This window comes from Penicillium crustosum (genome assembly GCF_028827405.1).
Source record: "Penicillium crustosum strain IBT 35664 chromosome Unknown utg000002l_segment0_segment0, whole genome shotgun sequence".
Taxonomy (NCBI): domain Eukaryota; kingdom Fungi; phylum Ascomycota; class Eurotiomycetes; order Eurotiales; family Aspergillaceae; genus Penicillium; species Penicillium crustosum.
In genome coordinates, this window is record NW_026623123.1 from 6977638 (window position 1) to 6999644 (window position 22007).

Below are 22007 nucleotides of genomic sequence, written 5' to 3' on the forward strand. Positions count from 1 at the left end.
TCTTAATTGGTTTTGACAGCTTCAAAAAACCGCTCTTTTGCATTGGTCCACACCTCTTTATCCTGTTACGATCTACACAATAATTTGACAATAATTCGACGCTACTCTTGGGATGATCCGGAATGATAAATAATTGCATACAAAGACCTTTTAGGGAAATGAGGGAGTCTCTAACATCTAATACATTTAGCGACATATGACAGTTCGCCCTTTATCTCTCCTATTCTTCCGTTAGGTAGTACTCCTGCACTGAGCCATATAACCACAACGATCTGTCCTCCAAGCTTTTGATCAGGCCTTTGGGCCTAACAGTGGGACCCACCATGTTATAGTAGACATCATCTTCGTTGTTCCCAGAACCAAAATCTTCCTCATCGGGAGTTTCTTCATCGAGATACTCCTCACAAGAAACAAAAGAATTCGTACCATCCGATGAGTACTGGGACGCAGTCGTTTTGTGGCGTCTTGCTCGATAGTCCCTCCCCATCGACGCAAGATCCACCGGGTCACAAGCCCTAGTCAAATCGAACTCATTATCCTCAGATACGGGACACAGCTCCAAATGTACCTCATAGTATAATTGCGGGGTCGCTGGTCGCGGGTATGCGGATGACGATGGGAACTCTTCAGCTGAAAAATAGTCCTCGTCATCGTCGGAGCTATTATCACTCCGCTCTGCATCGCTTTCACAGTCTAATGTCACCGTTTTGGAAACATCTCCGTCCCTGTTAGCTCCGTCGTATGTTTGTGGTTCGTAAACCCGCATGTCTCCTCTTGCCCAACAGTCTGCGCATGTCGCTGTATGAGATTCGAGTGTGATCATTCTTGGACCCCAACAGTCGCGCTTGTCTAGGCATTTTGATGGATCCATGTCCCATATACAGCCGCATAGGGTATATTTGCAGGTCCAGTACATGCACATCTCGGGGGATGGAGAGATCGAATATCGTTGGGTTGGTACTTTGGGAGGGTTTAGTCAAGTGTACAGATGAGACCGTATATCTTATACTTCAATCGCCAATTTCATTCAGAGCTATACATAGTCATAGAAGAAAGCTTTGATTGACAAGTCAACTCTAGAGACAGTTCCAACTTTGACAAAGACCATATGTTCCTTCAGGCTTAGTTGCTCTCTCCGTCTTTCCCCTGGTGTTTCTTTGTCTGGTTTTCTTTGTCTAATTTCTTTGTTTTACTCCTTATGCAGAAAACAACCAGTGACAAGGTACCTAAGTGGCTCTCTTTGTTCTCCTCCAGGGCTGCTGCTATCGATATGTATGTAGGGTTCAAATACACACGTGACCATTGACAGGCAAGTCAATGTTCTTTTTCTTTCATTGGGCAATCAGATATCAGATCATTAGGTACGTATGGTCTGAATGGCTTCTAATAGTGATTCCAGGCAATAGAAATCTAGGAAACAAGTGTTGTGGACTTTGGTCCACTATACTTTGTTTAGGTCAAACTACTATTTTCATATAGCGCATTCGCCCTCAACTGTGACAATCCGTTGTAGATTACATGTTATGTAGTTTGTTGCATTTCTCGGGGAAATAGGGTTTTTAAAAAAAGATAAAAAAATAAAACCCAAAACTTCCGGTTATCTCAATCCCTGATTCCCATCAGGCTGCTCCGTACCAACGCCGAACCCAGACCTTAAATCCCAAGCCACATTGTTATCGTAACCGTTGTCATATCCATTGAACCATAATTGCTGAAAATAAAAGCACAGATGCTTAGAGCCAAGCTAAGTTGTCGAATCCACCCTCAGGTTGCTAATGTAGAACGAGTTGGCCAACTCTTGGGCATCCTCAACTCGATCATTGATCATCAGGTAAACATCATCGATAATCTCCTCCCAGGTAGGAAGGATCATGCCCTCGAGGCAAACCTCCCATTTCCACATGTCATCAGCAAACTTGCCCTCCCACCAGGCACGCCACTCGTTATAGTCGTGGGGACTATGGCTCATGAGACGGAAGGCCAAGTGCCCGACTTCCGTACGAAACTGACGCCAGCTCTGGAAAGGACCAGACATAAAGACGTCAATCCTGTCGGTATAATCGCAGGCAAACTTTCCGTAGGCGATCGAGTCAACGCAGAACTGCAGGGTGTTGCGGGGGATTTTGGCAGAGGCTGCAAGGGTCGGGTCGGCGAAGTTCCAATCCTCTTTCCATTCCAGGAGACGACGCATGGAGGATTGATGGAGCTGGTAGACAGCGGGGCCCATGTCTTTGGGGCATAGCTCGAAGTAGCGGTGGTCGCGGGCGATCATGAGACTCTTCATGCCGTAGACTGCTACCATGGCTTTGTAGTGGAGGGTGAGCATGGCATTCCGCACCTCAGGGGGCACCAGGATCCACCGGGGGAGGATGAAGGCGTTTGGGTCTAAGTTGTAGTCGAGAATCGAGCGGCCTTGATTAAGAAGGCGCGCCATGGACCGCTTCTGGCGGAGTTTAAGTGTGACGTTGTTCATGGTGGGTGTATGAGAAGACAGTGTGGGGGGAAAGAAGTAATAAAGAGAGGTTGTGGGTGGGAAAGAAAGAGTGAGAGGAAGGATGGTTGAATAAGAGTAGAAGAGCCGGGAGATGTCTCGTCTGTAAGAGCAGTGTATCGCATACGCTCCCTTTGACATCCTTATTTGAACCTCGACGGCCGTAATCTTGCGGCTTATTTGGCTCTCCGTTTACCTTTTTGTTGGAACCTTCCATCGATCGAAACTACCTAGGTACATGTACTAAGCCTAAGATGCGTTATTGTTAGCCTAAGGCAGAGCCTATTAGATTTGGATGTGTTTATATCAGGCACGTCCTCGAGTTCCATCATGTTTGTTGGAAATCAAGAGAGATGACAAGCTTCAAGTCCTGCCGTGATACAAATCTTCTTTCAAAAATAAGCTGGGAATTTTGAGACTTCATCAAAAGATACATTAGCATCTTTCTATGGCGGGTGGAAGGCTGTCGCAGATTCCACTACTCGATTGGTCCTGCCCGAGACAAGACACAAGACATTCTAAGCCAGAAGAAAACAAAGATGGCATTTCATTCATTGTATTTTATTTCTTTTGAAAATTATTCCAAAACGTGAGACCAGCGTGTGCAAGTATTGAGGCGATCGGAATTTTTCGTAGCGGAATTGACTAAGACATGGGCGGGACCATGCGATTATTGGACACTGGAGACCGAGATCTAGGATTAGCCATATGTAAATAACTTCACTTCCGGGATAAAACTCACCGTTCAATGAGGTGAACTCCGGACGCTGTCTCGATGATGCTGCTGACTTCACCAGGCTGGAGGCCAAAAGCGGCATCTTCGAACTCCTTCTGCATCTCGCCGCGGCCAAAGAAGCCCCTTCAAGTTGTTAGTGGGGCATCTGGGATGTCGATCACTTAGAAAAACTCACAAATCACCCTTCTTCCGGGCACTGCTGCAGTCGGACTCAGCGACTGCCAGGTCACCAAGAGTGATCTCTCCGGATTTAATGCGCTGTTCGTGACCCTTGAGGATCTCAATAGCCTCCTCCTTTGTGCGAGTAATCTCAGCCTCCCTCCAGCTGCTGGGACGGCGACTATCACGATGCTTGACGAGCAAGTGGCTGCAGCGGATCTTGCCCTCGCCTTCGCCAGAGGCATCAGGGCGAGCAGCTGGGGTGTGGTTTTGCGCCATGTAGACTTTCAGTTTATCGGTATCGGTTTCCGCAGGTGGCTCCCAGCGAGACTCTTTTGTGGAAGGGTTGAAATAGTATGGGAGATTCTTAGAGTTGGAATGGCGAACTTCCCAACCGGTGGGAAGACCTGTGTCGGCCTAGGTCAAAGGGTCAGCTATGCAAACACTCAGAATTGGTTTGATCTTACCATTTTTCAATATCGGATCTAAAAGATTCTGATAATTTTTCGAGTAAATAATAATGTACAGAACAATATGACTCCAACGGATTTCGCCAAAGTAAACGGTACAACGATCTAAGTGACAAGCCGGTTGTATGTGAACGGAAACTGCGGGGTGAGCAGTTGCAAACTACACAAACATGTCCAAGCTTTAGCTCTTCAAGTTTAAGATCACCATCTACTCCGTAGTTGACTACATATGTATATGTACGTAGTTATGACAACTATCTACATATATAGATTTGAATAGATGACATATGGAAGATCTCACAATAAAGGAAAGATATAATTTATTATAATACAGGTGCGATTGGGATGTACCTACCCTTAATTATTTAGTTACATGCATTTAGCTATGTATGTAACATGAATACATGAATACAATACATGTATGTCAATAATATACATAGTTATGCATTGTTTCCAGGGTCAATAGACAAATTTCAATGTAATTGTTAGGTTAACAATTCAATCAATGCCTTATTGAGGTTCCCAATTTGTTGCTGCAAACGCCCGTGGGCGCGGGGATTGAGTTGAGTCATTTGTCCGTGGACCTATAGGCATTCAAGGTACCTAGGTACTATGCCTAAATAGGTAATTCCAAGCTTCACCTGACAGTACCAACCACGTGACTTGTGTGTTCTCGGGCTTTCGGAATATCATTCATCCGACTATCACTGGCCATGGAGGGACATGTTAAATATGCGATTACTTCTTCCATCTTCAAGTGCCTCTCTCTCCATATTCTCAGAGATTACTCTGCATCTCGGATCTCAATACACCACATCTACCCCGAATCCTGAAACCAATCATTGCAGCATGTCTGCTAGCCCTTCTTCCACGGCTGGTGGCGACACCAAGCCCTCAGATCAAATTCACTTCAAGTTCTGCCGTGAATGGTAGGTTTCAGTCCAAGTTCCCACGTGGAGTTTATCCTTTGAGGGATATTGATGACTCGAGGGCATATCGCTAACGTTTCCAAAGCTCCAACCTCCTCTACCCCAAGGAGGACCGCGTCAATAACCAATTGATGTTCACGTGCCGCACCTGCCATGTCGGCGAGCCTGCTTCGTCCCACTGTGTCTACCAAAACCACCTTCATAGCCAAGTTGGTGATACTGCTGGTGTGACTCAGGATGTGACCTCTGACCCTACGGTTTGTAATCCTGGTTTTTGTACCCTATGCGGTGATATTATTTCTTGTTCTGTTTGCGAGCCCGCCCCGAACGAGGATGTCCCCGAGGATGCGCCGCCTGCGGGTGACAGCCTGGAGTCCCCTGAAGTCGAGCCCCGGGCGTCTACCCCAGCTCAATAGCTTCATGAGCATCTAGGCTAACCCCCATTTGCAGCTCCCACGAGCCAACAAGCTCTGTCCAAGCTGCGGCGAAACCGAAGCCGTCTTCTTCCAATCACAACAACGATCCGCCGAAACCGGCATGGTGAGAACTAATCCTCTGATGGATCCCCGACCCTCCCTCTAATATAGAATCATGCGCTGACTTATGCTTCTATTTCCTCAGAAACTCTACTACGTCTGTTGCGCATGCGGTCAAGTTTACATGTGATTTCTTTCTGCAATGCGGTCTCCATTTTCCGATACCCTTGAATGTTTTATTTTCTTTTTCTTTTCTTTTTTTGCGATATCATAGGAGTTTGGCGAATTTTTCGGAGCAGGAACGGAGAGATGCGTGGAGATTTCGGAACGGGGGTGAAACTGATGCCATCTACTAAGAATACATATGGATTGAAACAATAAAAAAACAAAAAGCGCTCTCCAACAGATGTAGAAACTTGAAATATTAAACATGGATCGGCGCCAATGACAAGATCTTCGACCACTTCTTGTTCCGTAGCTCTTGTCCCACCACACCTGTCGAGATATCAGCATCGAAAACGTGGAGACGGCGGTTATCTTGGACTCCCCGATTGGCACTTACCGTTCATTCTCGTCCCGATGGGATCTCCGGACTTGTTGACCAATACACACGCGTTATCACCAAACCGGACAAGAGATCCATCAGGCCGTTGCAACTCCTTCTTCACACGAACAACAACGGCATGACGAATATCACCACGGCGGACTTTACTGGCGAGCGCAGCGGCGGTGGTGGCTTCGGAGCCTGCAGATCGCTGCTTCTGGACGACGACGACTATCCGATCGCCTAGATCCCCAGTCATAATGTTAGCTTGAATTCCCAATTCCCTTCTTGCTGTGCTTCATGTTGGGTTCGAGTGTCGTGGAGACTGACCGATTGTCGCGGGCCGCTTCTTCTTCAAGACGTTCACGCACTCGACGATCGAGGCGCCGGAGTTGTCGATGCAACTTAATAGTGTCTGGCGGAGGGGTCAGTATTTTTCGAGACGGTAACAGGCATCGCTTGCGCACCTTTAATTGAATCATTGTGTTTTGGTGCTTGGTCTGGAGATAGCGCTTGTCCGCAATTTGTTCTCGCGGCCGGAGGGAGGTTTCCCCGGAGAGTAGGTTTATCCGGGCCTATATGCCTTCTATACAAGATCGAATAGGACTTCAAGTTGGATTCTCTAGGAATTAATTTCGTGTTACTGTTCAATTATTGTGAATCTCGGTTCAATTTGGTTCTGTGCTTATAAAAATCTTTTTTTCCCAAGGTTGGTTCTCCAATTGAACATGTCAATCATGGTGCGTCCTAAGCAAGCATGAGAAGCACCGCTTGATCAAAATATACCCTGGGCTGTTGTGTGTCTATTACTCTTACTTGTATTGATATAATAATCATACAATATATTTATTCTAGTCATTTGAGTAACATCCTAAGTGGGATTTTGCTGTCTCAATCCATGCCGTGTGGGTGAAATATATAGTTGAGCAACATCCTATATTCAGATCTATAATCTTAGATTTTTCTTAGTTTCCTACCTAGCTAGGTAGACTCGTTTTCTACACCCCCGAGATACACTAGAACAGGATTAAACTCGAAACCCACCATTTATCTGTAGAAAATCCCTCGAAAGCGAAGATACTATGTTCATACTTGGATCCATCAGGTGCTCCAGCAGTTCATTGGTTGCGGATATTCCACAGCAAATACCTATTGAGGGATAATATACTATATATTTTACGCGCAAGAGAGAGAAAAGACTGATCACTTGATCTCAAAAATTGATATTGATTGGGTGTAATTGTGGTGATACAGCATGGGGGAAGGATTGGATGGCTTGACGCACGGTGGATATTGTTGTATGCGAGCTGGACGCGTAAAATCAAGTCAAAACAAACCTATACGGAGTAGAAAATGAAATGATAACAATAATCAAACACTTCGTATCTAATATTTACTAGTAGAGAAAAGGACAACACGTCGAAAGGGAAAGGCGGAAGAGTAAAAGTAGAAGAGACGGCAAGGTCTCAGCTAGCACTCCCGAGTGTCCGTTCCGCCCCTAAAAACATCTGCGAAGGAGGCCCTTCTCCTTGGAACAGCCTCAATGGTGACAATCACCTCATTATGTTCCTTGTGTTGATTGTCAGTCACTCATTTTAATTCCCGTCTTGCGCCTCGAATCATTTTTCGACCCCATCCCTCGGACCTCCGCCCTCCACCGTTTCCTGACTATCCTTTACACCCGCTCTGCATTCTATGAGACCACATCTTCTCTCCCGCTTCGATCTCTAGCGGTCATCAGCTTTTTGTTACATACACCATGCCCCCAAAGAGAGCGCGAAAGAACTCGCCTGCTGCCGAACGTCGCGAGCGCTTGACCCTGGCCAAACTGGCCAGCTATGACGATGTCGCAACCGATGCGCTAGTGGATCACGTATGTTTCTTGCCTGCAATTCAACACAGAGATCTGTCTACTGACAATTACTATTAATAGGCCTATTTTTGGACCACCACCCGCAAGAATCGCACCAAGTACAGCCCTGCCCGCGGAATCCACGATGACGATATTGGGCGCATTCTTCTCCACGATGTGATTGTCGACAAAGATATCCCCACGGCGGAACGCAAGCTGCTGGAGATATCAGGTTTAAAGAAATATATGACAAACCTCCGTAGCCCTCGAGAGAAGGAGTGGTTCCGCCGACACCTCCGCAAGTACATTCAGATGTATCTTCCAGACTGTCCTTTTGAGGTCACCACGACTAATCGATACATTATCACGCAACATGAGGCTGCGATCTGCGCCCGCAGATTCATCAAAAAGGGCGAGGAGATCAAACACCTGAGTGGAACGCTTGTGTCTATGACCCATGAAGAAGAATTGGATCTCGGCTTGACCCGCAAAGACTTCAGTATTGTGATGTCGAGTCGCCGCAAGACCCCATCCTTCTTTCTGGGTCCTGCTCGTTTTGCCAACCATGACTGTGATGCCAATGGCAGCTTGACAACTAGAGGCAACGAGGGCATGTCCGTCGTAGCCATGCGTGACATCCACGAGGGGGAAGAGATCACGGTTTCCTACGGAGAGGACTACTTTGGCGTTGATAACTGCGAGTGTTTGTGTCATACTTGCGAGATCGCTGTACGGAATGGCTGGTCTCCAACTGTTGACACGGAAGCAAACAGCAAAGAGTCCAGCCCCGTGTCCGAAGCCACACCCGCCGAAGATAGCAATGCGAGCAGGAAGCGTAGACGCAGCTCAGACGTGGATGAACCCGAGAGCTCTTCTACTTTGACTTGTTCCACTCCGCGCAAACGTGCAAAGTTCCAACGACAAATTTCTAAGTTGCGAGAAGAGATCTCGGTGTCTGAAATCGCTGGGGAGTCAGGTCCAACCCGCAGACCAGACGACACCCCTATTCAGGATACTGTACTGATTCCAACTGCTTTTCTGGCGGAATCTGGGCCCCAGGTGTCCGAGTTAAAGAAAGAGATCACAGAGCTAACCGCAGTGGCATCGCCAACTGATCCAGCAACCCCCCTCCCAGTTGTCACAGGGGTGGGACAACCAAGCGAGGGAACTAATTCTACTATCCCCACGGACTGCGAATCTCCAAACTCCACCGCTGATGAATCCCACCGGTCGTCGACGTCAACGACCCCCACAACTGTGGACGATATGGGAACCAAGATCAAGACAGAAGATACTATACTAGAGCCGTCTGAGTCGAAAACACTCAACGGCGAGGATCATCCCGATGCCTCTCCTGAAGGTCAGCCCGCCACCGCCCATCCCATGGACATTGACCCCGAAGAAGGATTATCAGACTTATCAAATTCCACTAAATTAGACGACGCCATTGTGGATAAGCCCAAAAAGCGAAAGCCTCGCACCAAGCGGCGATTTATCGTAGACTCCGTCGAGACCGAGTCACAAGTTGCCCGAGTCCCTGGAGACTATACCAAGACATCACGATTGCTTGCCCAGAAGTACGACCGCTGGGTGGAGTGCCAGACCTGTGATACATGGTTTCTCCAGTCAAACTCATACCTCACGCGACGTGAATGTCCGCGTTGCGAACGCCATTCCAAGCTGTACGGATACCAGTGGCCATCAACAGACAAAAGCCCGGATGGTGAAGAGCGAGTAATGGATCACCGCACCATCCATCGGTTCTTGTCCCCCGACGCACAATCACGTATCTGTCGCCGGGACCGCGGTGTTAGTTTTGGGATCACCCCCACCCCCGAGCTGTCCGATACAAATACCCCAGAAACGGAGACTAGCGATGCAGCCGAGTCTCGCCGTGATGCTCGGGCAACTCGGCGTCGCACTAGAGAACTTCGTATGACTATGTAAACAGTACAGCTCTGGGGCCATGTTTGATCTACGAGACAAGACGGCTGGGGATGGAGTTTTGGGTTAGGAGAATGGGGATTTGTGATAATACTTGTTTTAACTTGCATTATTTTGCATGGAAATTGGATCTGGAGTTTGGCTTTCTTACAAGGATGCATTTTCAGGATTGGAATCTGGAGAGGACTATATTTATTTGGGCTTTGTTCACACGGGGACTCCTTTGACAGTTACTTTTTGACACATTAATTGTGGACTTGAGGTTGAATATAAATATAACTAGTTGTCCTGGGGATTCGCCAGCTAACTATAATTTTTTTTCTCTATATGATTAACGATCTATCGGGGTGATCGAGTCCGAATTGACAACCATTGCACAAATCCCCGCATTTCGTTCCGGGCATCAACAATAACTGCACCAATGAGCTGCTCTCGTACCTAAGCCCAAGAGTGTCTACTTGGAAATGGTCAAATTGTTTGAGAGCCACACAGAGAAGTTCGGGGCTTCCTCTACCGAATGCGATTGTTCGTCACACGGGGCTGATGCTTCCTCATTGCGCACAGAAAGGCTATGAATGGCCTGGCTATATATGACCTGGGGCCCACCAGGCTGAACACAGCTATGAATGAAACAATAAAACTTTGAACCCAAAGCCGTCGAAACCCGAAGATGAGGTTCTCTGACCTGATTGTCACCCTATTCCTCGGCTTCGGGGTCACAGCCAGCACGGCATGGGACAACCCTCTAGTTTCCCTTGACTACGGATCCTTCAAAGGTCAATATGACAGTACCTACAACCTGTCATATTTTCGCAAGATCCCATTTGCTGCACCACCAATAGGGGAGAACCGCTTTCGCGCGCCTCAGCCACCACTAAAGATTACCGGAGACCCCTATGACACAAACCAGGACTTCGACATGTGCCCCCAGCGCACGGTCAACGGCACCGAAGATTGTCTCTATCTGGGTCTATTCTCACGGCCATGGGACATGGCCAAGGATACTAGCAGACCAGTGCTGGTCGTATTCTACGGTGGAGCTTTCATCCAAGGCAGCGCGGCATTCACCATGCCGCCATCCTCATTCCCGATCCTCAACGTCAGTAATATCAACGACTACATCGTTATATACTCCAACTACCGCGTCAATGCCTTCGGCTTCCTACCTGGCAAGGCAATCAAAGACTCGTCGACCTCAGATCTAAACCCGGGGCTATTAGACCAGCAATATGTCTTGAAATGGGTCCAGAACCACATCCATCATTTTGGCGGCAACCCTCACAACGTGACGATATGGGGCCAATCAGCCGGTGCCGGCTCAGTAGTCGCACAAGTCCTCGCAAACGGCCGCCATGGCCAACCGAAACTATTCTCCAAAGCCCTTGCCAGCTCGCCGTTCTGGCCCAAGACGTATAAATACAACGCACCCCAAGCAGAAGCAATCTACACCCAGCTGGCCAACCTAACAGGCTGTGCCAGCTACAATCATGCTGATAAGACACTCGCCTGTCTCAAATCCGTGGATGTCCAGAAGATCCGTGACGCAAGCCTGATAATTGGAGCAAGCAATACTTGGACAACGAGCTCTTACACCTGGGCGCCTGTGATAGACGATACCTTCCTAGTTGAGACACTCACAGAAACTGTGAACAGGGGCTCCCTGAACACAGAGTTTGTCTGGGGAATGTACAACACCCACGAAGGCCAGAATTTCATTCCGTCGGGGCTGGACAGCACGGTTTTGGTAAACGGATTTAATTCATCAGTTGCGAGCTTCCAACAGTGGCTTTCGGGTTTTGTGCCTGGGTTGTCGACCAAGCAGATTGGTGAGGTGGAATCTCTTTATTATCCCGCTGAGGGGAGCACGGAAACGATCGATAGTTACGATACTTCTTATATTCGGGCTGGTTTGATTTATCGGGATGTTGTGCTTGCTTGTCCGGCTTATTGGATTGCGTCAGCTGCGACGGAGAAAGGGTATCTTGGGGAGTATACGATTTCTCCGGCCACGCATGGGAGTGACACTATTTATGTTTGTTCTTCCCTTTTCATTGCTATTTTCTTTTTTACCTGGATAATCTCCTGGTTTTGATGGCATGAGCTAACTTGAATGATATTAGTGGAATAGAATCAATGCTGTTCAAGAGACTAACCCTGTCGTTTATGAAGGCTACGCGGGAGCTTTCGCGAGTTTCTTCCAGACGGGAGACCCAAATTCACACAAAGTGACTAATGCTTCGCAGCCAGGTGTGCCGGAACTACATACGGGTCAGGAATTCGTCGTTGTGGGCGATGGGCTTGAGAATGTGAAGCTGGTCCAGTTGAAGAAGAGGTGTGACTTCTGGCGAGGACTGGGGAGGGAAATACCCGTGTGACAGGTTGAATGAAAACAGTAATTTACAGTTGGTTCAATACAATTGGACTCAGACATTGTTATACAAGAGGAGAATTAACTTCGTTATATATGATTGCATATCGTACATACTTCCAAAAGATCTAATGACTATCGCAGCGACAATGGGTATAGTCGTTTTCCAGTTCCCAAAAAAAAAATCAAAACCTCAAATCAACGCCATGTATGTTACAAGATTTATACAGTGTGATAAATGCACGCACGCGTGGATCTGGATCTGGATCTAGATCAGAGCCTGGCCACGGAACATGCCCTCGCGAACCTCACGGACGACGTCCTTGCGGTCCTTCTTGCCCACCAGAACAACACCACGACCACGCTTACCCATACGACCGAGACGGCCCAGACGGTGGATGAAGTCAATGGTTGTGTGCGGCACGTGGTAGAGAACCACTGTCTTCACTGCCAGGGTATCAATACCACGGGAGGCGATATCGGTAGTGACAAGAACCTTTGTGTCGGGAAGACGGCGAATGGGCTCTTGACGGTCAGGGAGCTCGAAGGGAATGCTGCCAGCGGCGCGGTTCTTCTTCTTATTAATCATGATCTCCTCCGCAGTCGGTGGGAGCTTAACCTCTGTGAACTCCGAGAGGGTCTCTTGCTGCTTCCGGGAATCGGTGTCACGAGATAGCGAGACAGCATCGATACCCTTAGATTGCAAGAATTTGGCGACCTCCTCGGCTTCCTCGCGTTCGTTGACGAACACAATGATCTTCTTAACCTTTGGCTCCATGTATGCGTTGAGGGGGCCCCATGTCTCGGTGTGCTCGTGTCTATCTCCTGCCTTGCCGATTGACCAGATGACATCAGCACAGGCGAGGTTTCGGTTTCCGCGGTATGGCTCCTTCTCAATGTCCACGACACCTAGTTGCACACGACGGGGAATGGCGTGTAGGTTTGGAGTCGTCAGGCGCTGCAGATCAGGGAAGCGCTTGCGCAGCTGATTGTCGAGACTGCGGGGGATGGTGGCTGAGCAGAGAACCAATTTTTTGAGTGACGGGGCGACCTTGGCAATGATTTCAGTCGTTGTTGGGATGAACGATCGGTCCATTAGGGAATCGGCTTCGTCAAGGACAAGGTGAGTGACTCGGCTGAGAATGTTGGGGTTCGACCTCGCAACAGAGCCCAAAAGGTGAGGAGTTGAAACCAGAATATCGATACCGGCCGGGTGGAAGAGGGTGTTCTTGATCCGGCGAGGAGTGAAGGTCGATGAGATTTCGCCCGAGCGGTACTTGACGGTGTGGGCCAACTCCTTGAGCTGGGATCCAACCTGGGATACCAATTCAGAAGTAGGAACGAGAATAATGGCCCGAGGACGACAGGCGTTTGTCATTGGTGGCTCCTCGGGCTCCAGATCGAACGCCTTATTCTTCATTCTCTCTTCCCGCTCCCGTGCCTTTCGTTCCTCCAGGGCTTTCTCTTCCTCAATGTCGATAGCTTCAGCACGCTTGACAGCATCAACAATTGGAAGCAAGTATGCGAGGGTCTTTCCCGAGCCGGTCTCTGCTGCTAGGAGGTACTGGTCGAAATTATACTCTTCTTCGTCCTCGTTCGCCTTCTTAACTTTCTTCTTCTTCTTGGATTCATCCAGCAACAGTTCGGGAATCGCGAGCCTTTGAATGGGCGTGGGGCTAACATCAGTGAGACCAGCCAGAGCCTGAGCGAAGACTGACTGTCGAACTGCGGGGAGGAGAGGGAAGTGGTCGAAGCTGGTGATGTCGGCAAGTCGGGCTTTGATAGCGGAACGTCGACCGTAAGGCACAGGTGTCAATGTTGTCTGCATCTTCAACGCTCTGTACAATGGGCTTTCCTTCTTCTCCGTCTTGCCTTCCTCCCCTGAACGCTTGAGTGCCGCCTGTGATCGTGTGCGTGGTGTGTCTCGAATCCGTGCCTGAGTCTGGTTCATCGAGGCAAATGGTCCGGCCCGTTCCCGTCGTGGCTTGTTAGGAGATGGTAGAGACGGTTTGTCAACGGTAGGCGACAGAGCCATCCGAGCAGCCTTGCGGCGCAATCGAACGGTGGCCATGCCTCGCATGGTCTGCCATGAGGTCGGAAGAATCGATGGGGCGATCAGAGTCGCCTTAGTTTGACATAGAAAACATATCGAGGATCGAATCGGCAGAGGCATTCTACCTGATTAAATGCGATAAGATGCGCGGAAGTGGAAAACACGGAATGATCGAAGAGAAGAGGCCAGAACAGGTTCAGATGTTTTTTTCCCGCGATTATAGACGCCATTCCTTTATCGGACTAGCGCAGATCATAAACCTTGACATAAAGGTCAGGTGATTTTTACTACTGACTCAGCGCACTCATTATTTTGGTGGCCTCAGGCATTAACAGAACAATAGGTGACCATACTGTCTCCTATCTAAATGGGTGCAAAATTTTGGTTCAAGAGCTTGGAGATAAATATTTTAAAGTGTCTTGTCATTTCATTTCTCCATTTGATTTAATGAAACAAAAACATTGTAGGTAACATATTTATAGGCAACTAGGTATGTATATGTATCTGAGATCCATCTCAATCCCCCACCTGCATAGAGTAGCTAATAGAAGACTCACTGTAGTATTTGCTCTTAGTTGAGCTTATAGCTCCAACAGCAGCAGGATACAAGAGACTTCGAAGGCACAATGGCCCGGGCGATGCGGACGGAGTTTATAACGAAGTGGACTGTTGTGGCTTTTGTTTCCCTCCAAATTCCCCTTTGCAAGAATCATGTCTTCAGACAAAGGAAATATACAATGTTATTTCGTAAGTTGGAAACTGTTCACCTAGGTATATGGGAGGTCTATATTTTTGATTAATTTGTATAAATGTAGGTGCAGTTTCTAGCTGGAACCTCTGCCTGGGTGTTCGGCGTTTCTTCGGAATGCACTTAAAATGATAATTCGACTAATTAAAAGCACCTGAAACGAAGACTTGAGCTTTGCTACATACTTAATGATGTGCTATATTTAGGTACTTTTGACAATTGAAGGTGGTAGGTGCATGTTGATATCGAAAATGATCCACGAAGCTATTCCACTTGTAGGCTAGCGTCGATCCTAGGCACCTGACGCAATGTCACGGGATGCTGAAACACTCGAAGCCCGTTGTTGCCATGACAACTCCCGCAACAACAGTTTCTTGCTTGGGGTAACAATCCACTTGAATCCATGGGAGAGACATATCAAGTTTCGTTGTTTCTACTACTCTTCTTCACAACTTCTTTCTTTGTCTCTGTTGCTCTTCCCTGCTAGCTTTTCTTGAAAGTTGGCATTCGTATCCCTTCGTTATCCCTTCCCCCTTTCTTTTTGCCTTGGTTTGACACCCAAACACCCAACTTGGGTTTGTTTTGGTACCTTCGCCCTTTGCCGCAGCATTCCTGCCACGATCGACACGACTTTACGCCTGCATAGGACTCGCTGGCAAATACTTCCCACGCGACTCCTGGTTATTAAGAACGGTATGGTACCTAACGTCTATGCGATTTTGTCTTGTGCCATTTGTCATCAGTCATAAACCCACCCGCCGATTAGGATTCGATGAGAAAGCACTGACACATCCTAGACATCCTGTCTTGGTCTTTTGTTACGATTGCATATTTCGTATACTGAGTCACCGGCAAACCTAACATCAATATGGGTAATGGGTCTGGTCAGCGGCCCCTCTCCGAGGTGAGCCCCATGGCCCCGAGGCGCAATTCGCCTAGCTGGAATCAAGTTGCCAAGGTACTGTCAACGCGATATTTTGCATGTGATAAGACATACTAACAAGACTAGCAGGTGCCGCATGGTGAATCACCTGCATACGATATCTCGTCTCTGAATAACAATACCTCCCCACGCCTGTTTTGGAAAGGTCGCGACTCCGCATCGCCATTTCCCAAGGGGGCTGAGAATAAAGCGCCATATGATCCAGAGGGGTGTTATTTCCCCTCCAAGCGCCCATCGCTCGAGAATTTGAAACGCGTTTCGAAGGTCAAAAACCACAGCATGTTCCTCGAAGGTGGTCAAGAGTATGACCCAGCTTCAGTAGTCTTTCCTCAGAAACCGTTGGCTTCAGAGAGGTCTCCAAAACGGGACAGCCAAATGAATGTTGCAAAATCCCAATTCGATGAAGATACCACCCAGGTTTCTCGTCCGTCGTCCCCAAGCAAAGACCAAGCATCTCCAAGCAAGTCCTCGCTATCCAAAGGTAGTCGGTACGGCAAGGGATTTGACCCTCAGAATGATATTTGGTCTGAGTATGGCAGCGCCGGGCATCGACATGCGAAGAGTGTCACATTTGACCACGCCCCTCCTCAAATCAATGAATATGAAATGACAACACCGGATCTTTCCTCAGTTGCATCTGAGTCACGAGAAAACAGTTACGAGTCTGAGGAAGAGGAGGATCTTAGTTTCGAGGCTGAGTCATCCATTGAGCGTGATGATAGCTTTGACGCCTCGCTGGAAGATATCGAGAAGACCCCTGTTGTGCTGCCTGAAGACTGGCGTTTCATGAGCCAAAGCACAAACAGCGATGCCGATCCCTTCATCGAGGACGTCGAAGAAGACAGTACCGAGGAGCGACCTATCTCGCGTGAAGGAGGATCTTCTCAGCACACACGTGTTGAATCGCTGGACTCGAATGGCGAGCGACGTCCCCTCCCGCCTTTGCCGTCAGTCAATCGCATGTCTGGTGCGCGTCCATCATCGGCTGGTAAGCTCGCTGCTGCCTTTGAGCTTGGAAGCGCAGGCCAGCGTGTGCTACCAGCACCTCCGGCTCCCGCCTCATATACAAAGTCTGATCTCCCCGGCGCTGTATCCCTGGAGGAGAGACTTCGTCTCATGATGCTGCAGGAGAGAAGTGATGATGATACCCATGATGACCACGCGGAGAACATTGAGGAACCCTTGGAGCTTCCGAGAGCAGACGAAGATCCGACACCGAAAGATGATACCCACACAGATGATGAGGCCAAAGAGAACTTCTTTTCTCCGCCTCGCATTTCTCGAGACTCAATATTGCGAGGAATTCGCAAGGGGGACGATTATGAGGATGACAGCTTCGATGACTCTTCCCAAATTGCTTCCAGCCCCCAACGTTATGACCATTATGACCCTGATGTTCCCATTCCATCCCTGGAAACCGACGACGATGACTCCTCCAGTGTAATTATTAAACAGGAAGAGCACGAAGAGGACCTCTACTCTATCTCTGGTTATTATCAGCACATGTCAGACAATAGCCTGTCGTCCCGTGACCAGCGGGCCAAGTACGACGAGGACAGCAATTACTCTCTGCGCTCTGCCGCAGAAGCCGCTGACCGCGCATACGCTGGACACGATAGTGGCAGGCCGGAATCTGAACAGACTACCCCTAATGCTGAAACCCAGACCGATGCCCAAATTCCTGCACAGCCAAAGCAAGATGGCCAGGAATACAAACAGCCAGACGCCCCTCAAGACCAATCCTTCGATATGGCGTCTATCCGTCAGTCTCTTGCGCGCCCTACCACCCCCGAGATGCAGCAAGACCAAGCATCTGAGCCCTCTACTCCAGACTCTGTGATTCGTCATCCGATTGAGGACGACGATGAGGAAGACGAACGCGAAGAAGAGGAAGAAGAAGAAGAAGCCGACGAGGAAGAGGAGCTGGAGCCGGAACTTGATGAGAGCTCATCTGACGAGTCTGTTCCTGAGCCCATCGCAACAATTCGAGCTCCTGGTGCTGGTCTCAAGACTCGACCCTCGCTTACCCCTGCGGATATGCAGTCCATGGCTGCTACCCGGCGTCAGATCAGTGGCCAGCATGCTCCACCCGTCCCTTCATTGCCAACGCAGATCTCCAATGACTCGAATACGTCGGATGGCGAACAAAAGCAGATTGACTTGCCACCGAAGTTGGGGTTGCCTACGGATGTTGCCCAGCGACAAAGCAGTTGTTTGAAACTCGATATTCCCTTCAGTATCCAAGAAGAAAGTCTCGGTTTTGGACTGGACAAGGAGTTTGATCGTGTCATTGAATCCCAAAAGGTTGCGTTTCACCTTGCTCTTTCCCAAAGCCCTGGTTCTGTGGCGACTTCTCAAACGAAAGCACCCACGAATCCCTTAGAAAATAGTGCAGACCCCGCTGACTCTTGTACCCCAAAACAGAGAGGATACCTCATGAGACAGAACACCAAAGTTATCGTTGCCAGCAGCCGTAACGAAGAAGAAGCAATGCCTTCGACCGAGCACACTGCCCAAGACCCGCGGGGTACACGTTCTGCTGGCTCTTCTCCACGAAAGCCTAGCCAACAGACTTGGACCACAGTGCCTTGGAATGGCTCACCGCGCCGCCCAAGTATTAAGGCTTCCACCGGTATCCCGAAGAAAAAGCCCGTCCCTGGTGTGGGTGGGGTCCCGCCTCTCCCTGGACAGCCTAGCAATGTCCAGGAAGCCCCTGCGACTATCGAAGAGATTGAGCCGGCCATCTCCGAATCGTTTGAAGATGGCGAAGAGCGAGGGCGTTTGTTTGTGAAGGTCGTAGGCCTCAAATACTGTGACCTTCCTCTCCCACGAGGTAAAATCCTATCATCAAGACCTATGCAATTCATGTTACTAATCGAATTTTAGGTGAACGCTCGTACTTTGCACTGACTTTGGATAACGGACTGCACTGTGTGACCACCTCCTGGTTAGAGATGGGCAAGTCTGCTCCCATTGGACAGGAGTTTGAGCTCATTGTCCAGAATGACCTTGAGTTCCAGTTGACCTTGCAAATGAAGATTGATGAGAGCAAGTTCCAGACCCAGGAACCCGCATCATCCCCATCGCGTCAAAAGGCCTCGGCCCTCAGCCGTGTATTTGCATCCCCACGCCGGCGCAAGGAGCTTGACATTAAGCAACAAATGCAGTCCCAGCAACAGAAGACCAAGGACGTTAATGCTCCTGTCTACGAGCGGCTTCGAAACTTGGTTGCGCGTGATGGTAGCTTTGGCCGCGCGTATGTGGCTTTGAGCGACCACGAGCAGCAGGCCTTTGGCCGTCCCCACATTGTTGATGTTGCTTGCTTCAACGAATGGGCAGTTGAGGAACAAATGAGCAGCGTCAAGAGCAAGAAGAGCGCGACTAGCATCAATACCCAGCGCCGACCACCATACAAGATTGGAAAATTGGAAGTGCAACTGCTCTTTGTGCCCAAGCCCAAGGGTAGCAAGGATGAAGACATGCCCAAGAGCATGAACGCCTGCATTCGCGAAATGCGTGATGCAGAGAGTGTTGCAGCTCGCTCCTGGGAAGGGTTCCTTTCCCAGCAGGGTGGAGATTGCCCAGTAAGTGTTCACAAAGTCTTCTGTTGCCGATTTAAAACTAATCAATCACAATAGTACTGGCGCCGTCGCTTCTTCAAGCTCCAGGGATCTAAGTTGACGGCCTTCCACGAAACAACACGCCAACCTCGTGCTACCATCAATCTCGCCAAGGCCTCCAAACTCATTGACGATCGGTCCTCCCTCCTTCAGAAGGAGACCAGCACAAAGGGTGGTTCCCGCCGCAAGTCTGCATTTGCCGAGGAGGAAGATGGCTATATGTTTGTTGAGGAGGGATTCCGCATCCGCTTTGGCAACGGTGAAGTGATTGACTTCTATGCGGATAGCCCTGAAGCTAAGGAGGGCTGGCTTCGAGTCATGTCTGAAGCTGTTGGGAAGGGCTCTACGTCCGGCAATGGTGCACTCAAGCCCTGGGCTGATCTTGTGCTTAAGCGCGAGCGTAGCATGAAAACCAGCAATGAAACTGCTCCTCGCCGTCCGCCCAGTGGGATCCCCACAGCACCTGCCTCAGCCCCATCTCCTACTAGGACCCGAGTGAGTGCCATAATGGGACCTCCCGCTTCTGCGGGATCTGGGGCGCCGGCGTCTCAATCCCAGCGTCCTCGGCATAAGCACACCTACTCTCAACCTGAGATAGGTAGTGCTGAAGCGCGTCGACAGAAAACCCGCTCTCTCATGTTCTAAGTACTACTCTGAAATGAGTAGAGTTCCAAAGCACACATCCTCCTTGACTTCTTCTGTGCTTCATGTCAGTTGTCACAATAACTCTTTTTATTTGTCTCTTGGAGGTCTCCCATCGCATTCCAGTTTGTTTTTGTTTTGTTCCCCGTTTCTTCTTGCGTTTCGCGATGACAGTCACTTGGCCTTTTTTTTTTGTTCATTTTCGTTTGCAGCACTTTCTCTTATGGTGTTGGTTTAAGGTGCGACTCGTTTCTCGACTTTTCTTTTTCTCTGTCCATTATTTTCCTTATGAATTGTTGCGGAATGGCGAAGGCAAATATGGCAACTGTACGATTCAAGACCCCATAGCACGCACAAATGATTTCCTTTTGATAATTTTCTATGCTTTCCCTGTACCTTGATTACACTTCTCCTTTGTTCTCTTCTTCCCAAGAATCCATAATTCTGTTACAAAATTTCCTTTATTCATGTTAAAGACTGTTGGATTCCATGTCAAAAATCAAATTCTCCAAAAGACTAGAAAAACTCGAGAGTCCAAACGTCACCCAGCCGATTATTAGATTCTCCCAGTCCACCATGGACCACAATACTCCCATAATCAAGGACATCTGCATCAAACCAACCCCGTGGGTCAGGATGCTCATCTCCCCGAGCCTCAATCTTCGTCCATAACTTAGTCTCAACATCAAACACCCACACATCACCCAACATCTTCCCCGCACCCTGGTGTCCCAATGAACTAGGATCCCGCTCACCAAACAGGGTAACCAAGTACACACGACCAGAAACCACAACAGGAAGCAAGACCGCCACACTCCGCGGCGATGGCTCACTCACACCATCCGGAATAAACGAATGCGAGCTCCACACATTGGATTCGGGCTCATAGACATCTACTCTCCCACCCTGCTCCCGCTCTCCATCAAACCCATTCATCCGATACAGTCTGCCCCCGGTAAACGCAATAGAAGTCCCACCACGCGGTGGATCCGGCGCCGGAGCAAGTTCCGTCCATTGCTTCTGGGAGACACTGAACGCCCACAGATCCGATAGACGGCCCTTCTCGGGACAGCCTGCGTGGACGAAGACGGTGTCTTTTCCGTCGTTGGCAGTGCAGTGGTAGCTGCGTGCTGCTGGGATCGAGGATGGCTTTGGATTGGATGGTGTTAGAAGAGTCCATTTGTTTGCGCTGGGGTCGAATTCCCAGATTCCGCCGTTTTCTTCTATCGGTGCCATTGCTGTGCCTCCTCTTCCGGAGAATAGGTAGACTTTGCCATTCAGGTTTGTTGATGCGGTTCCTACCCGTGGTGAGGGGGATTGGGCGGGGGCCTGTTTGGTGGATAGCGTTGCGGCTATGGGATTGGTTAGTTGTATGTATATGTATGTGGTGGTATTGATTTCGAGGGCGTTTTTGTCTCAAATATGTGTCATATTGTCTGTGGACATATAGGGAAACTCACAATCTCCAAGTGAAACAGTGTGAACGTCATTGTCTCTAGGTTCTCGTGGCCGCAACTCCCCGCCAAAGATGTAGACCTGTCTGTCAATGACGGAGACTATTTGGGAGGATCGCTGTAATATCTCTGCCTCGACGACTTTGGTCCATCTTGCTTGAATAGCTGCCATGGTGGGGGAGGGGGATTTGGGGTTTGGTTAGAATGTTTGGTGTCGGATAAATTTGGACTACAGGGATTTACGAAGACTTTATACTAAGACCCTGAGGATTCTGCTTTCAATTCAAGGCGATCTTATTGGCGCCCACGTGTATTTGAATGCTGAGGCTATGGTCTGACGTGGGATGTCAGACTGCCGAGGGGAAAAGCCGTTGCCGCTGCTTTTTAACTTTGTTGAGGAGGACCTTGGTGGCCAGTGCAAAGGCGTGCGATGTGATATCTTGGACAATCACCTCGTTCTACTTCGATTGTATAAATCCGTATTTATTCACGTCGTTGGTGTTTGATGATAACTGGCCTGGATGTTGAGAAAATTAGTTATAGAAAATGAAAATGAAAATGAAAATGAAATAGATCTG

General features: G+C 48.9%; 10 protein-coding genes across 10 annotated transcripts; 4 read left to right on the forward strand and 6 right to left on the reverse strand.

Moving 5' to 3' along the window:
- Positions 1-220: 220 nt before the first annotated feature.
- On the reverse strand, positions 221-871 carry N7487_006170 (uncharacterized protein; the record flags this gene model as incomplete). The annotated part of the gene is made up of 1 exon (XM_056873917.1): positions 221-871. One exon carries the CDS (start codon positions 869-871, stop codon positions 221-223), a length of 651 nt encoding a protein of 216 aa, XP_056731637.1.
- An 873-nt stretch (positions 872-1744) lies between these two features.
- On the reverse strand, positions 1745-2473 carry N7487_006171 (uncharacterized protein; the record flags this gene model as incomplete). Its single annotated transcript, XM_056873918.1, has 1 exon — positions 1745-2473. One exon carries the CDS (start codon positions 2471-2473, stop codon positions 1745-1747), a length of 729 nt encoding a protein of 242 aa, XP_056731638.1.
- Positions 2474-3161: 688 nt separating this feature from the next.
- pin1 (peptidylprolyl isomerase ESS1) lies at positions 3162-3856 on the reverse strand (the record flags this gene model as incomplete). Its single annotated transcript, XM_056873919.1, has 4 exons — positions 3162-3171; positions 3234-3350; positions 3403-3803; positions 3854-3856. 4 exons carry the CDS (start codon positions 3854-3856, stop codon positions 3162-3164), a joined length of 531 nt encoding a protein of 176 aa, XP_056731639.1.
- Positions 3857-4705: 849 nt separating this feature from the next.
- N7487_006173 (DNA-directed RNA polymerase II core subunit RPB9) lies at positions 4706-5451 on the forward strand (the record flags this gene model as incomplete). The annotated part of the gene is made up of 4 exons (XM_056873920.1): positions 4706-4785; positions 4871-5042; positions 5236-5325; positions 5407-5451. The coding sequence occupies 4 exons, from the start codon at positions 4706-4708 to the stop codon at positions 5449-5451; spliced, it is 387 nt and encodes a 128-aa protein (XP_056731640.1).
- A 234-nt stretch (positions 5452-5685) lies between these two features.
- Positions 5686-6287, reverse strand: N7487_006174 (mitochondrial 54S ribosomal protein uL14m; the record flags this gene model as incomplete). The annotated part of the gene is made up of 4 exons (XM_056873921.1): positions 5686-5756; positions 5824-6048; positions 6136-6220; positions 6273-6287. The coding sequence occupies 4 exons, from the start codon at positions 6285-6287 to the stop codon at positions 5686-5688; spliced, it is 396 nt and encodes a 131-aa protein (XP_056731641.1).
- A 1277-nt stretch (positions 6288-7564) lies between these two features.
- N7487_006175 (SET domain-containing protein) lies at positions 7565-9604 on the forward strand (the record flags this gene model as incomplete). Its single annotated transcript, XM_056873922.1, has 2 exons — positions 7565-7678; positions 7739-9604. 2 exons carry the CDS (start codon positions 7565-7567, stop codon positions 9602-9604), a joined length of 1980 nt encoding a protein of 659 aa, XP_056731642.1.
- A 667-nt stretch (positions 9605-10271) lies between these two features.
- On the forward strand, positions 10272-11976 carry N7487_006176 (putative carboxylesterase; the record flags this gene model as incomplete). Its single annotated transcript, XM_056873923.1, has 2 exons — positions 10272-11633; positions 11722-11976. The coding sequence occupies 2 exons, from the start codon at positions 10272-10274 to the stop codon at positions 11974-11976; spliced, it is 1617 nt and encodes a 538-aa protein (XP_056731643.1).
- A 261-nt stretch (positions 11977-12237) lies between these two features.
- Positions 12238-14142, reverse strand: mrh4 (ATP-dependent RNA helicase MRH4; the record flags this gene model as incomplete). Its single annotated transcript, XM_056873924.1, has 1 exon — positions 12238-14142. One exon carries the CDS (start codon positions 14140-14142, stop codon positions 12238-12240), a length of 1905 nt encoding a protein of 634 aa, XP_056731644.1.
- Positions 14143-15638: 1496 nt separating this feature from the next.
- bud4 (uncharacterized protein) lies at positions 15639-19978 on the forward strand (the record flags this gene model as incomplete). The annotated part of the gene is made up of 4 exons (XM_056873925.1): positions 15639-15728; positions 15783-18546; positions 18600-19297; positions 19352-19978. 4 exons carry the CDS (start codon positions 15639-15641, stop codon positions 19976-19978), a joined length of 4179 nt encoding a protein of 1392 aa, XP_056731645.1.
- Positions 19979-20491: 513 nt separating this feature from the next.
- On the reverse strand, positions 20492-21601 carry N7487_006179 (Kelch repeat protein; the record flags this gene model as incomplete). The annotated part of the gene is made up of 2 exons (XM_056873926.1): positions 20492-21327; positions 21436-21601. The coding sequence occupies 2 exons, from the start codon at positions 21599-21601 to the stop codon at positions 20492-20494; spliced, it is 1002 nt and encodes a 333-aa protein (XP_056731646.1).
- Between the last annotated feature and the right edge of the window lie 406 nt (positions 21602-22007).